Source organism: Hevea brasiliensis, chromosome 18 (genome assembly GCF_030052815.1).
Source record: "Hevea brasiliensis isolate MT/VB/25A 57/8 chromosome 18, ASM3005281v1, whole genome shotgun sequence".
In the NCBI taxonomy this organism is placed as follows: Eukaryota; Viridiplantae; Streptophyta; class Magnoliopsida; order Malpighiales; family Euphorbiaceae; genus Hevea; species Hevea brasiliensis.
Genome location: NC_079510.1, coordinates 44084766 through 44101168, shown reverse-complemented (window position 1 = coordinate 44101168; position 16403 = coordinate 44084766). Strand labels below are relative to the sequence as shown.

General features: G+C 31.4%; 2 protein-coding genes across 3 annotated transcripts; both read right to left on the bottom strand.

Moving 5' to 3' along the window:
* Positions 1-4504: 4504 nt before the first annotated feature.
* LOC110656695 (SEC12-like protein 2) lies at positions 4505-11128 on the bottom strand. 2 transcript variants are annotated; one of them, XM_021813600.2, is made up of 10 exons: positions 10694-11128; positions 9752-9846; positions 9211-9361; positions 6908-6999; positions 6705-6804; positions 6316-6391; positions 5811-5931; positions 5572-5688; positions 5397-5461; positions 4505-4887 (listed from the first exon to the last, which is right to left on the bottom strand). In XM_021813600.2, the coding sequence occupies exons 1-10, from the start codon at positions 10982-10984 to the stop codon at positions 4793-4795; spliced, it is 1203 nt and encodes a 400-aa protein (XP_021669292.2). In that variant the 5' UTR covers positions 10985-11128; the 3' UTR covers positions 4505-4792. The 2 variants fall into 2 exon arrangements, with proteins under 2 accessions (XP_021669292.2, XP_021669291.2); XM_021813599.2 differs by having other exon boundaries at positions 5811-5934; positions 10694-11126.
* A 182-nt stretch (positions 11129-11310) lies between these two features.
* LOC110656694 (probable sulfate transporter 3.3) lies at positions 11311-15936 on the bottom strand. Its single transcript, XM_058140343.1, has 13 exons — positions 15457-15936; positions 15270-15318; positions 14958-15165; positions 14682-14853; positions 14356-14421; positions 13487-13600; positions 13201-13317; positions 12960-13086; positions 12542-12828; positions 12120-12310; positions 11932-12017; positions 11735-11811; positions 11311-11657 (listed from the first exon to the last, which is right to left on the bottom strand). Exons 1-13 carry the CDS (start codon positions 15757-15759, stop codon positions 11499-11501), a joined length of 1956 nt encoding a protein of 651 aa, XP_057996326.1. The 5' UTR covers positions 15760-15936; the 3' UTR covers positions 11311-11498.
* Between the last annotated feature and the right edge of the window lie 467 nt (positions 15937-16403).

The window sequence follows — 16403 nt, the reverse complement described above, 5'->3', positions numbered from 1 at the left end:
CTTCTTCGCAGGTCCATTGATAGTGTTTAATGTATTTTGTACAATTGAGTTAAATTTTTAGACTCCGCATGTGTTAAAAGCACTTATTTTTATTTTGGGTCTGTATTATAAAAGTTATGTTGGATCTGTAAAATTATTAACTGTATGCATGATAGGATTGGATGAGGGAGCTGAGCTCCTATTTGAGTTATGACATTTTAATTATGTGAAGGGTGAGCTGAGCTCCCTAATTTATTATATATTGTGTTTACAGGTCGGGCGAGTCAAAAACTCCTCGTTAAATGATCCATTTTATGATTGGACTTTGTCCGGTTGAATTCTTGAAATTCGGCCCAAATGGGTCTTAGAGTTGGGTTAAGGAATAGTTAGGCTTACTACGGGACTCGGAGGTTTTAGGCTAGCTCAGGTCCTAGTGCCGGTCTGGCCCATAGGTTGGGTCGTGATAATAGTGGATCCAAAAACATATATAGTGAGAGCAGATGGTAAGGTTCTCACACGTATTGCTTCCACCAAAGTTCCTCTTTTCTTGAAATTGCTTCCTCTTTCATTCTTTTCATAAAAAGAAGGAGGAGGAGGAGGTGATAAGGTATCTTCCTCTGGACATATTGTAAGGAAATTAAAAAAAAAAAAAAAAAAAAAGCAAAACATCATGAAATGATGCTGTTACTTGGGACAATAGAGAAAACTAGTCGAGAAGAGAAAAGGTAATTTTTATTATTGCTTGCAGAGATTTGTTCAATTAAGAGACTGAAATCCTCAAGACCTACAACGGTTTTCAATATTGCAACTTTTTAGTATATACAAATTGTTTTTACTGGGTTCTTCTTCCTTTCCTTCATAGTTAGAAAAATTTACAAAGAAGAGGGATAATAGAAATGTGAGAGAAAAGGAGATGAAAGATTTTTAGAGAGACATAAAATTACCAAAAGTTTAGATGTTGATTACCTTCCGTCTTCTTATTATTGTCGATATGTGCATCAAGAATAGAGATATTAATTAAACGTGGTATCATTTTTATTTAAAAAAAAAATCAATTTAGACATGGCAAGTATGCATTTGGCTTTAACTCTTATCAGATTTTGATAAGAGAGACTTTTTCTTTATAATAAAAATAAAATTAAATAATTTTATTTTAATAAATTAAAATTAAATGACCAAAATAAATATATTCTCTAAATTGAGAGAAGATGAGTATAATTTATCATGGGGCTTGACATTTGAGAATTTGCGTCTTACCCTGCGCACACCTCAGCTAGTTAGGGATGGCAACAGGTCGAATTTTGACAGGTACTCGATCTGACCGAATTCTAATAGGACGGGTTTGGGTAGTATATAATCGGGTTTGAGACGGGTTCTAATAGAACGTTTATATAAATATTTAATTAAATATAATATATATATATTTTTAATAATATTTATAAATTTTTATAAATTTTATTTTATATAAAATAAAATTGAATTTTTTTTGAAATTATGAAATTGTTAAAATATAAATTATTAATAAAAATAATTTTTTATATAGATTATTAATTAAATATACAAAATTAAACGAGTTCAGATAATAACAATCGGGTTTGAGACGGGTTTAAATTTTAATAATATTAATCAAGTTCGAGTTTGAATATGATAATTTTTGCGGATACTCTATCTATTATCATCTCTATTTCTAGTCTCGTTTCCTCTTTGTGGGGCACAATGCATTTGGGAATTTTAAGGTGATATTTTCTTATGCTGTGCTCCCACTTCGATTTCGCTTGATTTTCAAATTTGTCCTAAGCCACTTCCATTCTATTTATGTTATTTAAATATTATATGTATTTTAGCCCTAATTTAGCTATATTTATATATGCAGACTATTTACAAAATTCAGATTTTTATGTTTTTCATAATTTCACGATAAGGGGGTGAGAGTGTCCTATGCCAAGAACATAAAAGAGTGAGATGAGTCAATAAGAAGAAATTATATTATAAAATATTAATTTTATATAATTTAATTTACATCAAATATTAAATGAATAAAAAATTATTATAATTATTTAAAATTTTTAATGGTATTATTTAATTATTGGATTTTATAAAATTTATATTATTAACTTATCATTTTATTTATTTTAAAAAAAAATCTCATTTTATTTAAATTCTATATATAATTATCGACACACTATAATTTCTCGTGAAGAGGCGCAGAAGAATTTTGCGAAAAAGCGCCAAGTGATAAATCGCGAAACAAGGCGTTGACTTTGGGACAACAGATACAGCAACATTAATCGTCATCATCATCCTCAGGAGCAAATGGAAAATATTAATTAAATATTCAATCATGTCCATATGTACACTAGTTTTTTTTTTGCCAAATTATTTTTAATTTATATATTTTAATAAAATTAATTATTATTTTCTATGTTTTAAAAATAATTATTTAATCTCATATTTTTAATTCATCGAACGTTGCACCAATTTTTTTTCAACTTAACTATTTAATTTATAAAATTTAAATAATATAAATATTTAATTTTTATAATTTTAAATATATCAATTCTTTGATCTATATAATTTGAATAATTTAATATTCTCTCCTTTAATTAACTTGGCTAATAGAAATATTTAATAAGAAGGCTTTAAATAGTTGATGGACTAAAAACAGAAATATGAAACAATATATTTTTTATATTAAAATTTTAATTTATATTAAAATTGAATGAAACATTAAAAGTATTAAAATAATATTAAAATTTTAATTTATATTAATTATGATAATATTTAAAATTAAAATTATTTATAAATTTAATAATAGATAAGTCATCGTTAAAAATTATTAGAGATAAATTTACGTTGAATAGATTTTCATTGTTAAAAATCTTAGAGATAAATAATTTATAGCTAAAGATTATTAATAATAAATTTGTATAGAATAATTTCTGCTCAGCATTAATAATGGATAAATTATCATTAAAAATTATTAGTAGTTACTTTGTATATAATAACTTTTCGTTACTGAAAGTATAGTGATAAATACATTGTTATATAGCTATCGTTATAAATATATTTTTATTAATATTTTTATAAATAATATAAATCATGAAAGACGTTTTATATATATTTTAGATATATATAAATTATAGGAAAATAAAGATATACTATCTTGGCAGCAGTTATCTTGTTGGAACAATATTTTTCTAATGGTCATGCATAGTTTTTCTGTGAAAGTATTAGTAACTTCTGCAGTAATTCTCTTCTCCTCGTGTATTATTTCCATGTCCAACTTCTCTTCAAAGGGCTGGTTGAAACTTCAATTTTCAGCGGAAACAACCCAGATTTTTGGTGATTGGAATGTTGAAGGCAATTTGGTTGAGGCCTATGTTGTCCATGAAAATCGCAGTGTGCTGGTAAAACCCCTCACAACCTTCCTGCTTAACACATGCGTCACCAGACCAGGTTCTTCATTCCTTATTCCTTCCTTTGTAATATAGAATTTTATAAAAATTAAATTTAATTGATTTTTTTAATTATTTTTTATATTTAAAATAAAAGAATTTAATTTTTTAATTAAAAAATTAATTTAAAAAAATAAAATATAAATTTTTATAAAAATTTAATTAAATTATTTTTTTTTATAAATAATTTATTTCAAAAGAAGTTATAAAATAGGGATTGTATTTAGATGCGGCAATTTTTTTTACTTGACTTGTGAACTTTTTCGACGTTCAACTCGTTTTAATTTAATAGTCTGACCTGATTTGAAATATATTTGATTTGATTAATTTGAATTTTCTTAAAAATTAAATAAATAAAATTATTTTTTTTTTAAATTTAATATTTTAACTCAAAATATCTTGCAATTTATACTATCTATGAATTAACTTGCAATTTATACGATCTATGAATTAATCTTTTTTTTTTTTTTTACATGCAACCTAATGAGTAATTACTCAAATCAATTTGATCGGCTCTACCCTGTTGTTGCCTTTAGTGTTTATGAGAGTATTTGATTTAGTACTTATAAGTTGATTCAAAAGATTATAAATATTTAAAATTTTAAATAATTATGTGTTTAATTAAAATATTTATAAGTGACGAATAAACAGTTATATATCATAAAAAATAACTTATAAGTATATTTTTTTTATTGATATAGTAAAATATTTAATTAAACTAGTTTATAAACACTAAAATAAAAAGTTAAATTTCTCAAAAAAAAATTTTAACTTATAAATTCAATTTATAAGTACAAAAATTATTTTAAATAAATAAATTTATTTATTTTTAGAGTTTATGAATGAGTACAAATATCTTCTATATTAGGCTTCTGGATTTATTTTTACTTGATCTTTTTCATTTTGATCTATTATATATTTCTTTTATTTTTGACATATTACATTATTCAATTTTATTTTTATAACTAATAAATACAAATTGCACAACGAATGGGTGAAATAGTTGGAAGAGGGCTAACTCACTCAAGCATCAGAATTAAAAATATGTAAACAGATCAAGGACAAAAGAATGCCTGAAAAGAAGTCATCCATTTGCAACAAAGGATTACGAGCATGTACAGAAAAGTATCAACCCACATGAAATAAAACTGGGGTAGCTTGATAGGTTAAACAAGACATTGAGCCCAGCCCAGCTTACCCAGCAACCGTTGATTGTCCGCAAGACTAAATTCAAAATATGGTATCGTGATTGGACCTTGACAAGTTCCAATTTGTCAGTTACAATATTAAACATCTGCTTTTATGTCGTAATAACAAAAGGTAAAATTTTCACGTTTAATTGGTGAAGTCTGTAAATTCTACCCAAGAGAAGGAAGAAGTCCTTCGTTCTTCATGAAATATGCAGCAATTGCAAGTAAAATTATGAATAAAATGATCCACAAGCTCAATCCTCCTGCAAAGAAAAAGAATTAGGAGAAATGTGAAACAGAATCCAAGGCAAATGAGGAAATGTCCTAAATGGTTTTCCAATCTATATTATGTTCTCGACATGTTTCTCTACAACTGCCCATCTCTCTTCCCGCTTCAAATTACCCATCCCCAGCCCTATGTTAGTGCTATGAGAGTCACAGTTGACTTTTTTATTTACAAATGAAATAAGTTCATGACATGATAATGCCGACAGTAATAAGTTAATGAAAACTCAAAGACTGCTAGCCAACAAAGGTACTGCCCAACTGGTGAGTGTTACCCTCCTGACTATTAACTGCTCATGCTCAACTAAGTATTTAGTTGTCACCAATAGCTGAGCAGAATCACATTGTCTTTTGTGATGGACCTCAATCAGAGCCCAAGATGGGTTTTAATCTGTTGCTAGGTTACCAGGTCTATGCAACCATTGCAGGTTAATGCCAATGGCAGGATATGAGTATTCAACTGAAATCCAAGTCAGGAAATACATACCACTTTTCTTCTCCTCAACCAGTGTCACCCTTGCACTCGAGTCCATGGAAGCAGACACCAAAGCCCTGCATTAAAACACCAAATATTTTACTGCCTATTATTATTAGAAGGGAATGAACACAGCTTAATGTGTTAATTAAAGCAGGATATCATGCAACCATGTTAAACTTCCAACCTTGAATCATGCGAGAATGCTAGTGCTGTTACCATGCCAAGGTGTGCTTTCCTAACCACTGTTTGAACTCGCATATTGATTGGATTTATTATCAGCACGTCTCCTTCAACTGTACCCCTGCGTGTCAATCAATCATAAAGGAATAAATTTCAATTATGAAGGCGCTTGCTAACTGAGCTCAAGCAAGTGAAAGTAACAAAGTATATGTGCTTATGGGGCCAACAGTAGAGATGAAGTACATTGCAAGGAACTTCCCATCAGGTGACACACTGAAAGAAGAAACTGAATCACGACTTATATGCTTTGAGCCAATCCTCTTCCATGAGCTTGAGTCCCATGTCTGAATACTTCCACCTTTGCCTACTAAAACAATGTTTATGATGAATTGATGATTAGCTCATAGAACAGAAATTTTAAAAAGCTTAGGATCCTAGGTCCATTTGGTATGCATCTAGTTTTTGGTTTTTGATTGCTGTCCAATATTAAGAAACTTGCATCTGCGAAAAAAAGAGTTCATGAAACAAGAAAAAACAGAAACTTATAGCTACTTGTTCTTCTTTTTAAGACGTCAAGTAACAAAAACAAACATGTTCTAATAATATAATTTCTTTTCAACTATTGGATAACAACTAAAAACCAAAAACAACATGGAGACCAAATGGGCCATAACTTGTTTGACATTCTGAGAAAGAGATAATGCTCTCATTCTGAGAAAGAGATAATGCTCTCAGTTCGAATATTAACCTGTTATTGCAGCAATGTAAAGAACCTGAGTCTTATCACTGCTTTGAGAAAATCGGCACATGGCAAAAACCTCATCCTGGAGGTAACACAAAAATTTAGGTAGCTCAATATTCATTTGATAAAGGATAAAATCAATTGACAGAAAGAAGGCTTTGAAAATTTCTCCAAAGATGAAAAATATATTAAATGTTGTACATACAAAACATCTGATGGTCTACACATAATCAAGGTCAACTAATTTACCAAACACTAGGATGCAATTCATATAATACTTTTTTGCTCAGATTCAAAACTAAAACAATAATCGCTGTGAATGCACATCAGCAAGAAGAAACCAATCTCCTAGATGTGATAGAAAAAAGCTCAAGAAATTATAAGTCACCGCTTACATTGTCCTTCGATAAAGAAGCAACTACTGTTGAAGAAGTCACATCCCAAACCCTTCCAGGGCCACGACTTCCCAAGGAAACAAGAAATTTCCCATCAGGGCTGCAACACAATTCAGTTATATCAGCACAAGTAGCTCACAAACTCTTCATGCTTACCAGCTCAGGAACTAAAGATCTAACTTCTCTCTCCACCATTGCAATACCTGAAAGATAAATCCTTTAAAGAAGCATGAGCTTCAGCTTCATTGAGAATAATTTCCATGCTGGGCCACTTGAAAACCCTTAAATAGCCATCCTGTACTGCAACAAATCAGAGCATCATATGGCATGCTATCTCGAAACAAAGGGTCAAATATTCCCTTGTAAAATCACTGAACCTAAAAAAAATTAGAAGTTAATGTCTATTGCATCAGTTGAGTGATGACCAGCACTTCAATTGAGGGGCGAGTGTCCAACAGGTAGATCCTAAAATCTGCCAAGGAAGGTGGAATATACTTGCACCTTGCAAGACATATGCATGTACGAATGTAATCCAGCAATAAGGAATTGGATGAGACAAATATGAGAAGAGAATGGTTTAATGTTCCATTTCTCATGAACCTTTCAACTAGATATTCTGCAGAGAATTCAATTAAAAAATGCAGTCCATGGTCATAAACTATTGGTATTGCAGCTAGGGTTTTTTGCCCTTATTTTCCCCTCTTAAACAGCAATATAAAAAACTCAATTCAGTCAAATTGCCATTTCATCTACATTTCTAAAAGAACATAATTAAGATTATTCCAGGCTTTCTTCTTTACTATCTCCAGTCTCTACTATTTAACTTTGCAGGGAAATGTTGTCATATTCATGCAAGGAGTGCTCATATTTGAGCTTCAGATGTAAATTTTTGAATCTAATCAACAGATATCAAGTAAGGCATTCCCTTTAAAACTAGTGACCAGTGGCGGAGGGAGGGAGGGGCCTAGCGGGGAGCATGGCCCCAGCAATCCTCCCCAACCCTCTTGAAGGTTTTAATGTGTATATATGTTATTCTTAAACAATTTTTTTAATTTTAATTATTGGCCCCCTCTAAATAATTTTTATTGTTTTATTATGATATAGATATTATGAAATATTTAAATCTTTTATTTTAATTATATATTCAATAAAAAAATTTTATAACATTGGCACAACCAATTTTTTTTTTAGTTTAACTATACTCTATTTAGAATTTTCGAAAACATAATATTAATTTCTTCAAAATAATTTTTATTGTTTTATTATAATATAGATTTGTGGAATATTTAAATTTTTTATTTTTATTATATACTCAATAAAGTTTTAAAACATTGGCACAATCAATTTGTTTTTTAGTTTAACTATACTCTATTATAATATTTTTGAATACATAACATTGATTTCTTCAAAATATATAAACAATGAGTTTAATTAATTTTTTAAATTAATTTTATATTTAACGTTAACCCGGTGATAGAGCTAAAAATTTTATTTAGTGAAGTCATTTATTTAATTAGTCAATTTTAAGTATGTATGTGCGTGTGTGTGTATATATGTATTAAATTTTTAATAATTAAAATGATGATTACAAATTAAGAGCATGTTTCTTTTTATTTATGCTACCTAATAGAATTTAAACATAAAATATTTTTATGCATATCTCAAACTTTTATATACAATTTAAAATATTAAAATCAAAATTTTATAAATAAATTATATATTTTTTTAGAAAAATAAATTATATAGTTACTTGAATTCTTTATATGTGTGTGTGTGTGTGTGTGTGTGTGTGTGTATTAATTTAAAATATAAAATTGACACAATTTTATTTTTTATTAATTCTAATGAAAATTTGTTGAAAATTATTTAAAATATTTTATATATTTTAAAAATTTTTAAAATCTTAGTGCATCAATTTATTACATTCAAAAGCATGTAGTTCCATCATTATATTGGCCCCCTTAAGAAAAATTTTCTGGCTCCACCCTTGCTACTGATCACTGTTTCATCATCTGCCTCTCTTTTGCATCAAAGAGACACAGAAAGTATTCTCAAAAAAAAAAAAAAAAAAAAGAAGACACAGAAAAGAAACAACACCCTCCCCCTCAAAATAAATAAATAAAGAAGGAAGCTTATCAGTGCTTTGATGTCCCAATCATAGCGCAAAGCATGCCCACAATCGCCTTTTTGACTGTAGGATCAAACAATTCAGATCAAGCACTACTGGCCTGCCAGTTACCAGTCATGCTTAACCAGAAAACCTTTTTATAACTCTCCATATTTTAATAGTTTCAGTTTTCAATATGTGTTCTTGAAGCACATTTTCTTGTAAAAACTAAATATGTTGGACTTACTAAGAAGTTTGTCATGTTATGATCTTGTAATTGATTCCAGATACTTATTGCTTGTTTTAGAAATACCCCAAACATAAAGAGAGTGTTGTCTTTCATTGTCTTACGTTTAAAACAAAATTTAACACAAAAAGTAAGATGTGCAATATCTCTACCTCGCCACCAACAGCAAATACAGAACCGTCATTGTTAAAGGCCAATGCTAACTGCTGTCCAATGTCTTCGAGTTGAGTGAGTACTTTTTCTGACTCTTTTAGACTCAATCTGTGGGCATCATTGTCCTTCACTTCATCCCAGTCGAAAAATCTACACAAAAAGTATAGTAATAGATTAATAATCCCTTAATAACTGCAAAAAATTATATTAACTAGGAGAAAAGATCATATGTTGATTAAAAATTCAGTCGCCTAGAAGAATGAAGTGGGCAGAACTTAAACAAAGGTCTTGCACTGTTTATCAGTCATAATCATAAACTTATAAAATAAAAATCATGGGTTGAATGAGGGTATAAAGAAAAGAAGGAAAGACTGCATCAGGAAAACTTACACTGCATTAGAATGTCTAGTTCACATACCAATTATATAATAAAAGCTGTGTTTCCCAACCTCCACTAGAGGACAAAATCCATAGAATTTCTCCTAAAATTTTGGTTAAAAAGAAGACAAAAGTTAAAAATAAGCAAAATAAAATAATTACCGACAGCTTTTTGGCAATGCACAAAGCAGACCATCTCCACCCGGGTGAACTACCATTCTATAAGGCACGTCAGAACCAAGTCCAAGCTTAGCTACCTGAAACATAAGATGACAAAAACATACATAATAATGTCGTCTCAGAGAAGAGAATGAAACAGTTGAATATAATGCTAATGAGATGCCTCATTGCTAAGCATAAATAAAAATGCCTGTAAACTAATTCTAATAGTATATGGCATAACACGAAATATTAAAGTAAAAAAGCACATTAGAAAATTCCAAAAAAAAAGAGGAAAATCACATTTGTTGCCAGACATCTCCAGGACTCCAACACAAAGGCCACACTATCAATAAAAACTAAAAAAAAAAAATCACCTAGCGAAAATACCAATAAATAGGAAATCTTTAACATTCTTTGATTGAACAACTCCATTTGAATAAACAGATAAAATTTTCATCAAATTTACAAATCATTGAATTTGCAATGTAATTGTCACTACAATCATCTAAATTTCTAGCTAAGCCCCCCAAAAAAAAAAAAAATCTTTGGCTCTATGCTATAGTAACCAATACAGAGCTGATCTACATATCAGCTGCTACGCAATAACATAGAAATGAAAAATGATATGAGAAAGAGAACATATATTTGAGAATGTCCTGCAAATAAGCTACTAAAATACGCAAATTGAAACTATAATATCACAGTTTCCATGCAATTAGACAAGTGTAATGAGAGGCAAGGCTACATCCTAACGATTGTATACACACACACACACACACAAATTGAGAAAGTGAACTCTGCTTTAGCTTTAGAATAAAAAATCAGTAACAAATCTGAATATGTAGAGTTATATATTAGCATAAACTACATTTCAATTATCCAGATAAGAATCAAATATGAACAAGGGTTGGATTCTTATAGTAAGCGAAAAATTCAACATACAGGCTGAGCAGATAGAGAATTGGAGGCGAAATCAAATTGAGCGAGAACAATAGCGTTGGGGATGCCGCTGCAACCTTCTCCACCACCTCCGGCCAGAACGACGTAGTATTGATCGGAGATCTCCTGCTGAGTGGATTCATTGCCTGAATCTTCATCTTTGTCGTCGGATTGTTGGCGGTCGTGAGATTGAAGCTTGGATCTGAGTTCCTTGAAGGGAACCCAACCAGAAGAGTAGAAAGGGACGCCGTATTTTTGCAAGCTAGGACGGTCGGGCTTCTTGCTCTTTCCCATTGGCCCGTCGCACAGACCAGAATTTGGACACTTTCGAAGGTCCGAATCAGCTGTCCACCGACGAGAAATTATGCAATTAATTACTCTTCTTATGCGTCCGTATGTAGAGACATTATTCAGCACATTGGTGATTACATGGAACCGCGGCTTCACTGTAAACCATTTTCCAAGTGGAATATTTTTATATTTATTTAATATTTTTAAAATTATAAAATTACGACTAACCTCAGTCGTTAAAACAGTTAATCGATAAACATCTCAGCTTGCCCAACAGAACTCCTTATATTGAATACATCTCAGGAGTGAGGAAGAGAACATAAATATGGTAGATAGAAGAAGTACTGTTGACCTCTTATTAGTCTTTTTGCAGGGTACATGAACAAATAGCTAATAACTTGCCTGGTAAACTTGTGAAGTTACAGCAGAAGTTGTAGGACAGAATGCTTATATACTACTATCATGATACATTTGATTTTCTATTTTATCTCTTCTTTTATCAAATGAAGAATTTGATTTATCCATGGCTTGATGATTGAGCCTTCATTGTAGAAGAGAGTGCAGCCACAGCTTCACCAACTGTCAAGAAAAGGGTATCTGGCTTCAAGATGTCATGTGCTGCATCGGCCCGTTGCAGCTTCTCCATTACCTCCCCCAGAGGATTCACTAGCACAAGCTGTGAAAACATTATTAGCAACTTCAAACCCATTAAGTGTAAAAGAGGAAAAGAAAAAGAAAAGACATTGTACTTGCCTCTACTCCCCTATTTTCTGTTGCTTTCTTCAAATCCTTGAAGAGTGAGACTCCTGTTGTGTCAATGGCACTCACAGCTGAAAAATAGAAGATATGCATTACAGCTAATTTAAGTGCTTTTATTACAAGGGCTTATCATTCCAGATTTTCTTAGCTTGTGGTGCTAATTTGATGAAAAATTCTGCAGATGAACTTACCTGACAGGTCAAGGATCAGAAAATGGATACTTGATTGTTTCTTTGCATCTTCTTGTGTTTCACATTCTTCTATCCATCTCAGAATCCTATCAGAGACGAAACCAATTTATTGATTAGAGGACAAATATAAAAACCTTGATATGAAATGCAAATGTATTTTTAACTAGCCACTTGATGCATGAATCAACCTTTCTTTGAGGTAATTTGTATTAGCAAAATTGATAGGGGCTTCAACGCTTAAAATGAGGAAGCCAGGAACCATCACGGCTTCCTTGTAATGATGAAGATTACGGTATATCTCTGTCCCTGGTATGCTTCCCAAGATCACTGTCTTTGGCCTTGTAACTTGCAGGAGGATCTTGAACATAGATATTCCTACCTGATCACCAATTCATCACCATTGATTCATCACATAATATGAAAAACACCAATTGCCTGATACTTTCATGTTATTCAGATGATTGAGGGAACTTGGCCTAATTAATTGTGATTCTAGCTGAGATTGAAATGACATTTTTAAGAACTACTCAAAACCTCACCACATTTGTTATAAATTATCGGTAACATTCTTTAAAAACTGATAGTTCATTACTGATAGCTATGAACTTACCGCAATAGCGAGGCCTTCTTGAACAGATATGAAAATAACACCAAAGAATGCGCATAACAAAACGATGAAATCATATTTGTCAATCTTCCAAATCTGGTAAGCAGTTGGGATATCTATGAGGCCAACTACTGCTGTTACTATGATGGCACCCAATACAACATTTGGTGTGTATTGAAATAAAGGCATTAGGAAGAGTAGAGTAACCATCACTGTTACTGACATTATAATGTTAGACGCTGCTGTTTTAGCTCCTGCATTGTGATTAACAGCAGACCGCGAGAAAGCACCTGAAATTCAAATTTCTATTAAAAATACTTCAGATGTTGCATCTTATTATTATTATTTATTATTTATCAGCCTAGTCTTGCTTATCTGCATCAGAGGAAAACAAGAAAGGCCGAATAGAATAGATGTGCACCTGTTGTAACATAGCAGGAAGTGGAGGAGCCAATTATGTTCATTAGCCCAATTGCCATCATTTCCTTGTTACCATCCACTTGGTAGTTTTTTAAAGCAGCAAAAGTCCTTCCCACTGCTATGCCTTCCTGTTTGAAATAAAGTTCAATAATAGGCAACATTTGCAAATATAGTTTCACTGCTGCATCTTCCAAGCCACCTCATAGCTAAATATTAAGCTGAAAAAGGTGACAGAAACTCACAGTGAGGGAGATAATGCCAGTAACAAGGCCAGTTTTCATGACTAGTCCAAGGTGGCTTCCATGAAAATGCAACATGTTCCATGATGGAGGATTTAATCCCTCTTCTAATTTTCCTATCTAATAACAAACCAAATTAAACTCATCAATTACAGATATAATTAAACATTTTATGAGGTTAACATTAAAGTATATCATTCTTGCCCACATCACTAAATAATCCATTAATTCCTCCAAGAACTCACAATACTGTAAGTAACAATGAGTAGACTCCGAGAAATTAACTTACAATGCTAATCCCATGATGTTGAGCCTTGAATGCGAAAACAAGGATGGTAGACAGAATCACAGACACAATAGGGGCCCCAGCTGAAACCCAAAACAGCTTTGGTTTTCTCATGCTCTGCATGGCACACGTCCCAATAATGGATATTCAATATATGAGGAAATCAACTATCATATTCATGCCTGTAACTTATCATCATGACTTTTATGCTGAAAACTAAATGCCCCCAACCGTACATAACAAATGGAACAAATTTTCAGGTTCCATTAAAATAATAATACATAATATTAAGAAACCATTCAACATAAAAGCCCAAACTAGTAGATGAAAATTTTCAAGAAAAATTTTGTATATCCGACCAGTATTAGGCAAAATCAAGAAACAAAAATTATACCTGAAGATTTTAGATTCAGAGCTATTCATAATAAAAAATTAAATAATAATAATAATAAAATTAAAATAAGTCGTTTAATATATGTGTGGAATCGTAGAGAACAAATAAAAAATTACTGAAAAAAGTGAGATGTGCTACAGCAAAAGGAACTTCGAATGGACGAACAACGAGATAAGCCTGATCGAAACCCATAAAAGGACAAAAGAAAAAGTAATGCTACGATGACCTGACTAAAATAGAATTTATACCTGAAAATTTTCACATATATATTGCTTATCTAGACTTGCAATTTGAAAGCAAATAAAGCATCTCTAACAATAATCCTATTGATATATATGGAATTAAAAAAAAAAAAACACTAAAGCATGTTTACTGCATAAAACGTAAAAAAAATTACTAAATTCTTTCATATTAAAAAAAAAAAATCAAAGAATGTGTGAATTAACATAAAATGGAAAGATTAAAGAAGTCAACATACAACGTGTCTGGCCACTAGAAGGAGCACAAGGAAGCAAAACCCCATTAGTATTGTATGCCATGACCACTGCACATGCAAGAAAAAGGAAGAATAGAGAGTTAGAATTATCCGGTTTGAATAATAATTTTTATATTTCAACCCTTTAGGTTGCAAGATTTTAGAGATAATGATGAGTCTTAACTTCATGCAATGATTGAAGAAAGAAGATAGAGAAACTAAAGCCACTCAAACAGGTACTTCAGTTTATTTATTGTTTTTGAAGGTATTTTTCTAGATTTTCTTTGAAATGAAAAATCATCATGATGAGTATTGGTTGGTGATGTTACCTCATGGGTGTTGTGGAAAACAGAGCTCAGAACAGGAACCAGACCCATTTGTTTTGTAAAATGAGTAATTCCAAGAAGGCTTTTAAGCTGTTGCAGAGAGACAATAACTGCAGCTCCAGCCATGAATCCAATCAGAATGGCCTCTGAAAGGAAATCAATAATGAATCCCAGCCTGAAAGAAACAGTACATTGTTAATTGGAAAAAGTTAACTTTCAGAAAAAAAAAAAGAAAAGAAAAGAAAAGAAGAGGGAATGAAGGATGGAACCCTTAATTACCTTAACAATCCTAAGGAAGCTTGGAAGAGACCGGCAAAAAAAGTTGAAGAAAAAGCTAATTGAAGAAACAAGACAGGGTCGTTGGTTGGAGATACTTCTTGCATAAGCATTGATCCAAGTATAAGAGAAGCAATAGAAACAGGTCCTACTGCAAGATCTCTGGAGCTTCCAAGAACGGCATAAACGAGAGGAGGAACAAAGCTTGAATCTGCAACATTAACTCAATCAGACAGTGTGCCCTCAAGGGGGTAAAGAAAAATTTACATACACTAAAATAAAAGAAGAAACATGTCAGAGAATAAAAATACTCACAGAGACCCACTATAGGAGGTAAACTGGCAAGATTGGCATAACTGATGCCCTGAAATTAGAAAAAAAAAGGGTAAAATGAAGAAGCTTAAAAAAGTAAGAAACCTTTTTGTTTTCTTCTGCTGCATGTGCAGCACAGAAATCAAGGAAGTGAAAAATGGGGAAAGCATTAGATTAGTGATCAATTAACCTGTGGAATGGCTAAGCTGGCAATGGTGAGGCCAGAAACAATATCAGATTTGAAGAGCTTGAGGCTATAATTAGGACCCCATTGAAGAATAGGGAAAACATACTGAGCAGCAAGAATCCATTTCTTGTTTAATGGCTGTCCTTTGAATTGGCGCAAAGGGTCATCAGGGAAGAAGGTTTCTTTAAGTCTAGTCTTGAGCTTCTGTAGTGTGCTCTTATGAGGTGGTGGGATTACTTTGTGCACCTCCATAGGTGCTATTTCTAGGCAATGAGAATGCATGATACTGCTATCATTTGGCTCCATGGTTGAGAAAATGTTTTTTTCTGTTATTCGATCGGTGTGGTTTGTTTTGATCAAAGCTTCTGTTTTTATTTCAGCTTCTTTCTTCTCTACCCCATCAATCAACTTCTCTAGGACCGCTACCAAACAAAGTAGTACTCGTCTAAAGGAGAGGGATAAAAGTTGGAGGAAAGAAAGCAATTCTTGGTAAAAGCCTTGTCAAAACAGCCTATATTTTGAGCCCACTTACATTACATATATTTCTGAGCTTGTAAGCATGCACATTAATTTTTGGATGAAATGTAGCAAAACTTGAACCATTTTTAGTAGTCAAAGTTTCAGAAATTGATAATATTACTTGATAATATTTAAATCATTTATAAAATATTCTCAACTCTTGAATTCGAATTTCTCAGTTGGATTCAAATTAAAATATATATTTTTTAATTATCAAATTTAAAATTTAATGTACAGTCCATTGATTTATTTTGAAAATAGGAAGTCGCTTTTAAACTTTATAAAATCATAAAAATTGACATATATACTAATCTAATAATCATTGACTACCCATCTTTAGTTATTACTCATCAAAGATGGCCATTGATGATCATTGGCAAACAGAAATTAACTAAAGTTTATATTTAATTATAAATAAAAAATAAGTTCAA

Coding starts and splice junctions, on each gene's coding strand:
- LOC110656695 (XM_021813599.2), bottom strand. CDS start 10,984: ATGGGAAAGAGCAAGAAGCCCGACCGTCCTAGCTTGCAAAAATACGGC. Junction 9,847..10,693: donor ATTCTCTATCTGCTCAGCCT/GTATGTTGAATT, acceptor CTTATGTTTCAG/GTAGCTAAGCTTGGACTTGG. Junction 5,689..5,810: donor GATGGGAAGTTCCTTGCAAT/GTACTTCATCTC, acceptor ATTGACACGCAG/GGGTACAGTTGAAGGAGACG.
- LOC110656694 (XM_058140343.1), bottom strand. CDS start 15,759: ATGGAGCCAAATGATAGCAGTATCATGCATTCTCATTGCCTAGAAATA. Junction 13,601..14,355: donor TTCTAGTGGCCAGACACGTT/GTATGTTGACTT, acceptor TGTGCCATGCAG/AGCATGAGAAAACCAAAGCT. Junction 12,018..12,119: donor ACAAATTACCTCAAAGAAAG/GTTGATTCATGC, acceptor CGTCTCTGATAG/GATTCTGAGATGGATAGAAG.